General features: G+C 44.4%; 1 protein-coding gene across 1 annotated transcript in view; it reads right to left on the reverse strand.

The window, feature by feature from the left end:
- Positions 1–12,306, reverse strand: part of Me1 (malic enzyme 1) — a 104,640-nt gene that overhangs the window by 8,401 nt on the left and 83,933 nt on the right. The window contains exons 10-12 of the mRNA XM_051140179.1: positions 5,223–5,328; positions 3,032–3,174; positions 1,322–1,495 (exon numbers count right to left, since the gene is read on the reverse strand). Coding sequence (XP_050996136.1) covers positions 1,322–1,495; positions 3,032–3,174; positions 5,223–5,328 — 423 coding nt within the window. The remainder of the gene's footprint in view (positions 1–1,321; positions 1,496–3,031; positions 3,175–5,222; positions 5,329–12,306) is intronic.

Consider the following 12,306-nt stretch of genomic DNA (forward strand, 5'->3'; position numbering starts at 1 on the left):
AATGGTTATACTTTTCTTTATGTAAAAACCTTAAAATGCTTTCATTAATTAGGTATCTATTTGAATGTATCGATATTTTTGAGTTAAAAGGAAATAAACCAGACACATCAGCTGTTATACTTTTAACACTGCAAAGAAAATGCCAGAAGGATGTTATAGCCTCTGAGGAGGAGGCAGGCGCTACCTGGACAGGCGCTACCCGGACTGTTCTTTTAGGCCACACCAGTGACTCTGGGACCCGCTCCTGTTCTTGGGATTCCTCTGCACAGTGCAAAGGGCAGCAAGTCTGGGGGATAAATGCCTTAAGCCAACCAGGTTTCACTTAGCTCAGTTGAGCTATTGTGTTAGTCAGTGTTCAATCTCTTGGGAAGAAACTGGTAAGTTTCTGGCTCACAAGTTGTATTCTGCCAAAATCTGGAGCATAGCTACCACAGGATGAGCACCTAGTTATCAGTTCATGGTTTACAAATATATGCCCAGCCACCGTCCGTCACTGTCCTTCCGAGGAACTGATGACAACTCTAAGCTCACGGGATCTTTTGCACAAGGAACAATAAAGCACTTTGTCTCTGAGCTGAAGCTTCGTGTTGTCCACCAGTGCCTATGAAACTATGGCTAACTTGTTAGCCTGCAGCTGGGTAAAATCAGTTCTCAGCTATACACGGTTCCCTGGCATGTAGCCTCTGTGACACCGAGGGCCTTTCCTGAAATCCTAGGTGAGAGCCAACTTCTCCTGTCAGTGGCCTCCTTAAACCTCCTCATCACAGTTTTACTTATATATGGGGCTGGGACATGCATGTCATGACACACATGTGGAAGTCAGACCAGGCTGCAAGAAGCGATTTTCTTCTACTACTTTGTATGTCTTGTGCACTAGAGTCAGGTTATCAGTATTGGCAGCAAGTATCTTTACCCCTTGAACCATCCCATCGGCCCCTTTAGTGATCGTATAAACAAGCCCTGTTTTAATTTCATCTCTGCTTAAAAACCAGTGTGGATTTTATTTTATTTTATCCCTGAAACAGTAATGATAGACACTTCTACTGTGCTATGTCAAACTTTAAAATGTCATTATTTAGAAAGGCTCAATGGAGAAATGTTACTTATCACCATCAAAAAACAAAACAAAACCTTTAGAAAGTTCATCAGCATCTAAAGGCCCCTGTGAAATGAGCCCTGTAACTCCTGACTCGCGTGAACCTGCTACCCACGTTCAACCATCTAAGTGTTCCTCACACTTGACAGGCAGCCGGGATGCTGAATAAATAGAACAGTGAGCGGAGCAAACGCAGCCTTGGCACATGGCAGCTCTTCACAGTACCTCAGCGGTGGTGAGAAAGACCTTATCAGTGATGTGTCTCAGTCCACAGGCCACCACCCCAAGGGCAACTCCAGGGAACACGTAGGAATTGTTGCCTTGGCCGGGAAACAGAGTCTGTCCATCCGGAAGAGTGACTGGATCAAAAGGGCTGCCGCTGGCAAAGATTGCACGGCCCTGCAACACAGACACACGCTACTGATGATGAAGGGAAGTGGGGTAGGCAAGAACAAACACACCGTAACAGACTCACAACAGGCCATCTAAGGAGTGTCTAGAACTGAACTCCTACTGAGGCCTAGTGAGGCCGACGCTGTGGTGCTGATGCTGTAGCTGCCGGGGTGAGGGGCGGCTGGGTGGGAGGTGGGGGGTGCAGGGTGAGGTGTTTGGTGCTGTTCTCTGTATTAACTGCCCAGGAGTGTGCACAGCATAGGATTCCCCAAAGTTGCCATTCTGTTCCCCTGCAGTGGTCCAACCACAGGCCCAATGGCCACACCTATAGGGGCTTCTAACTACAGACACCGGAAGAGAAAATCAACAGGTTCCTAGAGTATCTGAGATAGTACACCAGGTTAGAACTTAGAATCCCTGAACCTTTCAGTGTTTTATAATACAGAGAAATAGGCAAGATCTTAAGAGCTGAGATCACCTATTTCTGACGCAGTGAAACTTTAAAACACAACTATATAAAATGGGCTAACATTATGTATGCATATGGCAGGAGCTGCTAAGCTAACCAAGACTGTTGAGATACACTGAGACAAAATAATTAGTTACACACTTGCTTATCAAGGGCCTCCTATGTGCAAAGTACTGCACTATAATTCTGCTACTCAAGAAGCTGTGTTTTCTTCCTGGGGGATTTAAAGCTACAGAAGAATGTGAAGAAAACTCAATCTGTAGATGCGATAACAATTAAAATTACTCGGGATGCTGACGGCCCATCCCAGATAAGAGAGAGAAGCAGTGGAGCGGCTTCTTCTCAGACGCTCTATTCGCTCCAGTGACGAGCTGGCGCGTTACTGACACAGTAGAGCCTTCGGGGTCTGGTGTGCATGCAGAACCTTAACTGTGTGGTGTTTACACCCTCAACGCTTATGTTGTATTTCCAAAATAAAAGCTTTAAATGCATAAGACTACGCTTCAGTTTGCTATGACATTCTCAAGTCCTTGAGGAGAGCAAAAGGCTTTTTGCCAACCTATCAGCCAAATATATGTTAGTACAAACGCAGTATAAAATTAAAAGTTTTATTTTTAAAACTCTGAAATACCAAGACTGAGGATTCCATGCCAGCCTGGCTGGGTATCAGCATAGCTGCCCAGCTCCTCCACCCATGCCATCAAGATCCAAACCCAAAATTTAGCTAAGCAAAATTTGAAGTGTGGTTTCATTTTGTATGCTCCAGTGCTTGCAAACAGCTAGTAAGAGGTCTCCACAACTACCCAAAGCTAAGTTCTTTCCCTTTAGTTTTTATATTTAAGTCTTACTTCCCATATCTCTCAAGCAAAGTTATCACTAAGACAAACTTGATTTATCTGTTGAAGATGAGAAACACTGGAAAGGAGGGTTGAGGCCTCTGGTCTTCCGTGTGCCCTTCAGTTCTAATGAAGTGAGTCTGATGCCACAAGTGTGTGACTGACACCTCGAGCACCCTAGGCTTCCTGTAATTCACCGTGGGCGTCCTAGACTTCCTGTAATTACCAGACATTCACCTTGGTCACTTTATAGCACTGCTCTGCAGAACACTCTGCTTTGCTGGTTGGATTACTCAAAGCAAAAATGATAGGCCGCTCATTGAAGGTAGCCATATCCTTGAGAATTTGTTCTGTGAAAGCACCACCAATTGCAGCCACTCCTAAGGAGGAAACAAGAAACAGGGGATCAGGGCTGTCATTGGTCAGTTCATCCAAGAGGCTAAGGTCCCCAAACGAGGAAATATGACAGCTCATTTCTAACACCCCCTAAACAAAGCACAGAGTGCTCACACTGAAGTCTAGTGATGAAACAATGTTACTCAAGACCTGTCATCTTCAGGGTTACTAATCAACAAGTGCCTTTACAAGTCACAGATGTGACATCGGACTCAGTACAGAGGACCTGGTCAATCATTATGAACTCTGGTTATAAGCATTTGCATCAGGAAATTAAACCATGTCTAATACATTCTTTCTGAGCAATTTTGAGTAAATATGGTAATTGTGTCTCTATAAGACAAAGTACTATCATTTCATTCCACTGTGAAACTGAAATATGCACTCGCTGGAAGCAGAATAAAGCAACTAATATAACAAAGATGCCAAGCAGTATGTTTACTGAAGGATGCACGGCACGAAACAACACTGAAAGCTTTGTACGGTTCTTTGTGATTCTGGGTCATTATCCTTAATATTATCAACTATTGCAAAAGAGCTTCTATGATTAGACATGATCAAAAGTAGACAGACATACACAGAGGTAGGAGCAAGCTGTCATCACTTCCTTTGAGATTTAAGTGCAGAATCTGGCCTGCCTGTGTCAAGCAGCAACTCAGACAGTTCGGGCTGAGCCCCTGTCTGGTCCTTCTGTCTCTACTTCCCAAAGCTGCCATGGGATGACAGGTGCGCACAACATGCCGAGATGCACACTACACATGATACTGTGCACACACGGTACTACTTGAGTGCCTAAGGAAGAATAGAATGGTATGGGATGGGTGAGCCTTGTCTTCTAGGAAGACAGAGGCCCTGGATGTTGGCCTGACTGGTACACTGTGGGCATGGTTCCTCACAGCATAACTAGTGCACTGCGGGCATGGCTCCTCACAGCATAACTAGTGCACTGTGGGCATGGCTCCTCACAGCATAACTAGTGCACTGTGGGCATGGCTCCTCACGGCACAACTAGTGCTCTGTGGGCATGGCTCCTCACAGCATAACTAGTGCACTGTGGGCATGGCTCCTCGCAACATAACTAGTGCACTGTGGGCATGGTTCCTCACGGCACAACTAGTGCACTGTGGGCATGGTTCCTCACGGCACAACTAGTGCACTGTGGGCATGGCTCCTCACGGCATAACTAGTGCACTGTGGGCATGGCTCCTCACGGCATAACTAGTGCACTGTGGGCATGGCTCCTCACGGCATAACTAGTGCACTGCGGGCATGGCTCCTCACGGCATAACTAGTGCACTGCGGGCATGGCTCCTCACGGCCTAACTAGTGCACTGCGGGCATGGCTCCTCACGGCATAACTAGTGCACTGTGGGCATGGCTCCTCACGGCATAACTAGTGCACTGCGGGCATGGCTCCTCACGGCATAACTAGTGCACTGTGGGCATGGCTCCTCACGGCCTAACTAGTGCACTGCGGGCATGGTTCCTCACGGCATAACTAGTGCACTGCGGGCATGGCTCCTCACGGCACAACTAGTGCACTGTGGGCATGGCTCCTCGCAACATAACTAGTGCACTGTGGGCATGGTTCCTCATGGCAAGTCTATCCTGTGCATCACAGGACTTGTCAGCACCATCCCTGATCTCCACACACTAGATGCCAGTTGGCCTCTCCTTTCCTTTCTTTCTCCACACCCCCTTCATATCGATGACAACTAAAACCCATCTCTAGGCAAGGCCTGTGGGGGGTGGGTTTCCTGCACACTGAAGAAGGGCTATCTGCCTGCAGTAATAAGTGTGGAAAAAGGCTGACCATGCAGATGTTTGCAGGCCGACAGTACAAAAGCCACCCACTTCAGCTCAGATCGGGAAAAAACACTAGGAAGGCAGAAATGAATAACATCTCAGTGCCTTTGAGGACCCTGCTACTTGAGTGAGTCCATTTTCTTTCCAGATTCCAAGGGTTAGAATTTTTGAAAAGCACAGCAATGCTAATTACGTCAAATTAAAGGAAAAGGAGAAACGCGTTTACCTATGAGGGCAGTTGGTTTTATCTTTTGAACAATGGCTTCTAGGTTCTTCATTTCTTCATGTTCATGGGCAAACACCTCTTTTTCTTCCGTGAGAGAAGCACGTCCCTAAGTAATGCAAATAAGAAGCAAATGTGTGGGTCAAGGCACGTCAAATACTGCACACCGCCAGGACTCCCAGCTACCACCGCGTGCCCTACGCACGGCACCCTTTCTAGAAGCCTCCTCTCTGACGTCACTGTATTACTTCACTTGTCCCTTCTGGTTTTTCAAGACAGGGTTTCTCTGTGTAGCCCTGGCTGTTCTAGAACTCACTCTGTACTCCAGGCTGGCCTTGAACTCAGAGATCCACCTGCCTCTGCCTCCCTAGTGCTTGGATTAAAGGTGTGCGCCACCACTACCCCGCTTCATCATCCTTTCAACAAATATTGCACAGCAGACAGTGTTTCAGACAATGGTGACACAGCAGTGAGCAAACCAAACCTAACACGAGCTTTGAGAGAGACCTTAAGTGAATTTTTGTTCATGGAAACAGATATTTAGTCACGACAGCTTTTCCTTGCCCACCCAAGAATCTCGTGGCTGTAATCTGTTCTCAGGGCCAATGTTCATTCCCTACAGACAAGAGTTCTGCTCTGACACTCAGGTGTCCTTATCCATCTTTTACCTCAGGACTTGAAACTGTCCTCCATCCTGAAGACAGCAGAGGACCTTGGTCAGTGTTGTCCCACATGCCCACTGGACAGCTCAAGTCCTGACAGGCAGTCCCACAGCAAAAGCACACCAACTACGTCATGTCCAGAGTTTTAGATCCATTTGCCAATCAACTAGATAAAACTAGAAATTGATTCCTTTTCTTTTCATCACAAACTAAAAAGTAGCCATGCATATGTGAAAAAAACCTAATACAAATTCTTAGAGGTGATTTTTTTTTTTTGCCAGCAGCTTAGATAACCATATTCAAACTAGTATATACTGCATTACTGCTAAAAATAACATGTGAAAGAAAGGTTGGGCTATACTAAATATGGACTCAAAACCTGAAAAGGGAAACTTGGGTTATCACAGTGAATAACCTGAAAATGACATAATTTAATGTAATCCACATCGTCTTAATGCAGTGTCAGGTTCTAGATTATCCAGATGGCAAAGTAAAACAAACATTAATTTATAGTGTTGTTCTCATTTCTATAAACTGCTCAATATGTTCACTGTTTGTGACAGTTCATTGTCTAGGGACATTAACAATGTCCATTTTGATAAATGGTAAATTCATGTTACTTTTAAAAGTTTTTTTTTTTTTTTTAACAATATTTAGGAAAAGGAGAAAATCTCTGTTAAACACAGACAGCTTTTCAGTTCAGGAAAGGGAGAACTGGGGCTGTGGGTCCACCGACCCCTCCCCTCACCACAGGACTGGTGACCCCGGTGAGCCTGCTTTCTTCACCTACGTACTGGCTGGGTACCTGACAATGGCCAAACAGAGGAACTCTATCTGAGCTTCCCACAGCTGAGAGAACACCAGGAACGTAAGAACACACTCCTCAGCTGGGCTTCCAGGGCTAATTCCTGAGTGAGGCCTTCTGTGTACTTTTCACAACGTTTTCAAAGTGGTAAGGGAACAGAGACACAGATCCACACTGTCGCTCTCGGCAGCCTGATCAGGTCCTTTCATCTTTTAGGGACTTCAACTTGGACCAAAGAGAGATTTATTGCTTTAATATAGAAACTTCAGATCTAGACAATTAGAAACAAAATTGGGAGATTTAATTTGAAAATATTTATTATTTATTATTATTATCTGTGTGTGCTAGCTGCAGTATGTGCGCAGACACTATAGTACCTGTGAGAGCTGGTTCTCTCCTTCCACTCATGGACGACATGGACTCTGGGGGCTGAACTGGAGTCCCAGGCTGGCACTGCAAGTGGCATCTAACTCTAACCCTAACCCCGCAAGTGGCATCTAACCCTAACCCTGCAAGTGGCATCTAACCCTAACCCTAACCCTGCAAGTGGTATCTAACCCTAACCCTGCAAGTGGCATCTAACCCTAACCCTGCAAGTGGCATTGCTGCTGAGGCCTCTTGCTGTCCCATAGTTGCAAATTGTATTAAAGTATTTTGTAAGCTTAAGCCTGAGTGCTGGGAGAAAAAGAGGAGCCTGGAAAGAAAGACACACCTTGGGAAAGACACACCTGGGACCATGATGTGGGTTTCCCAAGTATGGGCTCCTTAAGGTAGAGTCACACTGTATTAAAATTAAGCCTGTACCCTTTGGGTGTTGCTCAAGTTGCATTATTCATGTTCTCTTTGGTAAGTGAGATTCCAGAGTGGTTCCAGGGTTGCCTTGGGTACGGTGATAACCCAATACAGTAACATCAGAGTGCTTTGGACTGAACAACAAGTTCAGCATGTGTCTGTTTCCTATACACAGGGAATTCTTGTGAGAGTCCCAGCAGACTACAGCTTACAGTCAGGACTCGGCCGTCAGCAGCTGCGCATTGTGCCGGCATTCCTGTCTCTGCCCTGGGAGAGGTTCAGTTGGAGGCTTGAGTAAGACACTCCTCCTCCTGTTGTCCCCAGGATCCCTCTCTTTCTATCCTGCCTCAGTTTCCCTCCCAGGTGATGAGACATGACCAGGTGGTTTTGAGAATCAGGGTAAATGATCAGTCCTAACCCTGTCAGATAGGCATAGATTTTCAGAAAACTACAAAACGATGGATGCACTCCAAGAAGGGAAAGGAACCTAATTTGGTAGTCACAGATTTCTGATACTATTGTTGTGAAAACATTTTATTATTAGTGAAAACACTTCTGTGTTTAGACCCTCTAGTTTCCCTAGAATGCGAAGCAAATCTCAAGGGCTCGTAAACACTGTCCCGAACATCTCCGAACTGCTCAGTATGTATTTAATAAATCTGTCCCTTATCTCCATGAAAATGGAAAGATGTGTGCTTTATTACAGACATCTTACTTTATTAATCACAGAAACCACTGGCAGCTCTTGGCCTTGGAAACCCGGACTTGGCAGAATGTCCTCCAACTACTAAGAGGCATAAACCCACAGCCGGTTGCCACAGATTCTCCCTGGTGTGACTACAGACTGCACACAGAGAGACAGCCAGTAATCCCAGCACTGCTGAGGGCACAAGCAGGGCCAAGACAAAAAATAAAAAATAAAAAAAATAGGTGCTAAGTGTCTTCCATGCTATTTCCATAGCTGGTCCACAATGACACTTAAAGAAACAAACAGAAAGGGGTAGCCTTGTCTACTGCAGCTGTTGCCTGGAACTTTCTACTCTTATTTTTCTAAAGTGTTTCTCCTCCCAGACCCTTGATTTGGACATACTTCTATGCCAGTCACTTCAGCTCTATATAGAAAACAGTCTCTTTTTTCATTTGTTACAGGCAGACAGTAGAGTGTGGCAGGTCCCAGGTAAGGTGTTAAGGTTCTGTGTCCAAGAAATTGAACCAAGGACAATTAACAAAGATAGCCCTTCCCAGGAAGGAATTGTGTGTGTGTGTGTGTGTGTGTGTGTGTATGTGCGCATTTGTGCCCAATGGTGCTTTTGTCGAGCAAATCAAGCTATTTGTATTATGATGGGCATTTTTATACATATGCTGTTACATGTCAGCATTTGATGGGAGGGGTCTCCAGCCTTTTTATCTGTCGCTGGGTGCTTTTGCACACACACACGCACACAAACACAGATGGCCTCAAGCCCTACTCTCTTGCTACACCCTTATTCTCCTTTTCAGGAACACTTACATTTTCCCTTCTTTTAGCAAAGCATTTGTGGGTGTGTATTTACTCAGAAATATCCAAATTTGGTAGCCTGCCTCCATTCCTCCATTCCTCCATCCCTCCCTCTCTCCCTCCTTCCTGTGCCTCTACCTCCCTTATTCCCTCCTTCCCTCCCTCTCTCTCCCTTTCTTCCTCCTGCCCTTGTGTCAAATATCAAATATATTATGGATAGCTAGAAATTTCTTTGTCAGGTTGCCTTTTTTTTTTTAGCTTGCCTCTTTAATCTCTATTTTCTCCTTATTTTGTGCTGACTCTTAGTACAAGAAGATGCAACAAGATTGTACATGCTTTTTCAAACACACCCCAAATTTAAGATGGCAGGAAGTGAACTCCACCAATAATGATTTTGCATGTTAAGCATGAATAGTTGTTATTTTCTGTTTTAAAAAAAACTATGCCAATATCAAAGGTGGATGTTCTTTTTTATTTTGTTTTCTTCAAGATAGGGTTTCTCTGTGTAGCCTTAGATGTCCTGGAACTCGCTTTGTAGGTCAGGCTGGCCTTGAACTCTGCCTCCCGAGTGCGGGGATTAAAAGCCTGCACTACTATGCCCAATAAGACTGCTGCTTTTTTCCTATTTTTTGTTTGTTTGTTTTGTTTTTTTCGAGACTGGGTTTCTCTGTGTAGCCTTGGCTGACCTAGCATCTGAAAATGCACAGACACCTCTTTCTGAATTAGAAACAAAGAAAGGAATCAAACTGCATACCTGTTTGAAAGCTACAAACTCCCACAGCAGGTGCAGTTTTAATCAGAGCATATGTAAGTGTTAGCCACTACACTGCAGGGCCACTCTGATTCTGACCCAACAACAGGCAAAAGAAAAACTCCCACAGCCTGGAGTTCCTAGGTATAACATTTCTTTAAAAAAAAAAGAATATATTATCTCAACTGTCATTATAGCATATAACACACCTGCGTGTTTTCTCTCCCCCTTCCCTCTCTAGCTAACCCTTTAACTGCAAACTGAAAATCACAATGAGGTAAATATCTTACAACAGAAGAAAATAAAGCTGAAGTCTCAGACTAGCCTGTTACATGAATATAAGTTCACACCATACTCTCTGTTTTAGCGTTCGGTCTAAGTACTAAACTGGCCCATTAGCAAAAGCTACTTAAGAGACAGGCTGAGTATGGCCCGGTCTGTGCTGTGGTCTCCTGTCCTCTCTAGCTATGCTTGGCAGGCGACACTGTGAGAGACCGTTCAGCTGGCCGCTGTGTCCCTCACATTGTTCGTTCTCATGTTCATCTGGGAAGATGTTAATAAGCATGTATTTTTAGTAAGTACTGGCTTATTTATTCTAAAATGTGTTAAAATTTAGGTGACTAAATTGAAAGCAATAATTTCTTGCTATAAAATACTAAAGTAGGGTATCTGAGAATCATCAGTAGCCCAATAATTGATCCCAATTATAACAGTACTAATATATAGTACTAATGTAATAGTACTAATGAGATCCCTTTCACATATGGCTATAGGCAAATAATAGGAAGGGCTACAGCCATGACGTTGCAAATGTAAACAGAAAACATGCTACAATAAAACACTATTTGGTCTAATGATGGTAACACCCCAAAGACAAGTTGCCGTGGTGCCTACCTTTTTAGCTTTGGGTTTGTTTAAAGTTTCTAAGATGTGAAGGAGTTCTACTTTAAATTCTTTTAATGTATTATGAGCAGGTCCATTATAAGCTAATAAAACTATTACTGACCCTTGGAAGATATGTAAGGATGGACTGAAGATGAAAACCAGCACACAAAAGAATCATGTACATTTGAGAGCAATATACGAATTTTCTACCTTGTCGACAATTTACTAGTTTCCCAGCAAAAATCAATGCAAGATTTTGAGCTGGTTAATAGCATGAAGCATTGATTGAGATTTTTGAAGTAGAGCACAGGCTGTTAAGTGTACAACAGCCTTTTAAGACACAGCTTCATCTTACCAAGTACAATAACTACACCTTTAATGTTGGCAGGTGAAGGACACGACGTAAAAGTCACTGGCTCTGTCTAGCAACAACGGCAGCCATTCCGAGCACTACAATCCACGGAACACAGAGTTTCAGCTCAGTGGACCTGTTACAATTAAGCTAACAGCTAGGCCTGCTTGTGTGGGCTTCACAGTAAAACGGCATTCATGCACTCCCCCTGTGTGGGTTCTTGAATGTCATACCCTCCTGGGATATAACGGATGCAGCTGTTTTATCTAGCGTCTATGAGACGTGTCAGGGGCCCCGACATCCCTCTCTCAGCTCAGCCCAGCTTGCTTTGTGTCAACTCATCTCACTGTTTTCTCCTCAAACTAGCTTCTTTTTATTCTCTTTATACCATAATCCATTTAACAATTGCACTTTGGAAGTATAACAGATCACCATTAAAATTAATTAATGTGATTAAACATCACTATTGCAAATATTGTCTCAATAACATCCTCACATCTAAAACAATGTATACATACTAACTCCAGGGTAGGTCTCCTAGAGTGAAAACTATTGACTCAACAAATAAAACTTTCAAAAGTTCCGGATCCAACTTTCCTGAAAGTGACACTCAGATCATTTCATCACATAAAAGAGGGGCTGTGGGTATTTTAGAGCATTTTTTAAAATGCTGGTGACAGAAGTAATACAGCAGCCAGGTTACCTATCTGTCCCTACTACGTTTTCACAAGAACCACACAGAAGAAGCCCTTCTGTCACCAAAGAGGGGAAGCAGGGGCTCACGCTGGCAGTCACCAACTAAGGTCTTCCCCGTGAAGAGCTGTTTCTAAGCCTTCAAGAACTGAGGAATTTTCCTGCCTTCCTACGTCGCTGTGTGTAACCGACAGCTTTTCCCCAAGGGTGCTATGGATGGGTCTCATCAGTCAGTGTGCGCAACCAACTGCCTCCATGAAACACTAGTTCGAGCTGACTGATGATTCAGAGTTGTGATGATTCTGCACAGCACGTGCGAGAGCATGCGTGTGTGCGTGCGTGTGTGTGTGTGTGTGTGTGTGCGCGCGCGCGCATGTGTGTGCATGTATATGTGTGTGCATGCATGTGTGAGTATGTGTATATGTGTATGCATGAGTGTGTGTGTGTGTGTGTGTGTGCATGCGTGCGTGCAGGTGCATGTGTATGTAAAGGTTTATGTGGCGGTCAAAGAACAACTTCAGGAATAGATCTTTACCCGCCATTCATGATGTCCTATTTTCAGACAGGTTCTCTTTCTGACTTAGAAGTGTACCCAGGAGGTTATAACAGCTGGGCCACAAGCTCCAGGGATGCACCTGTCTCGGCCTCC

This window comes from Acomys russatus, chromosome 32, assembly GCF_903995435.1.
Source record: "Acomys russatus chromosome 32, mAcoRus1.1, whole genome shotgun sequence".
NCBI classification, from domain to species: Eukaryota; Metazoa; Chordata; class Mammalia; order Rodentia; family Muridae; genus Acomys; species Acomys russatus.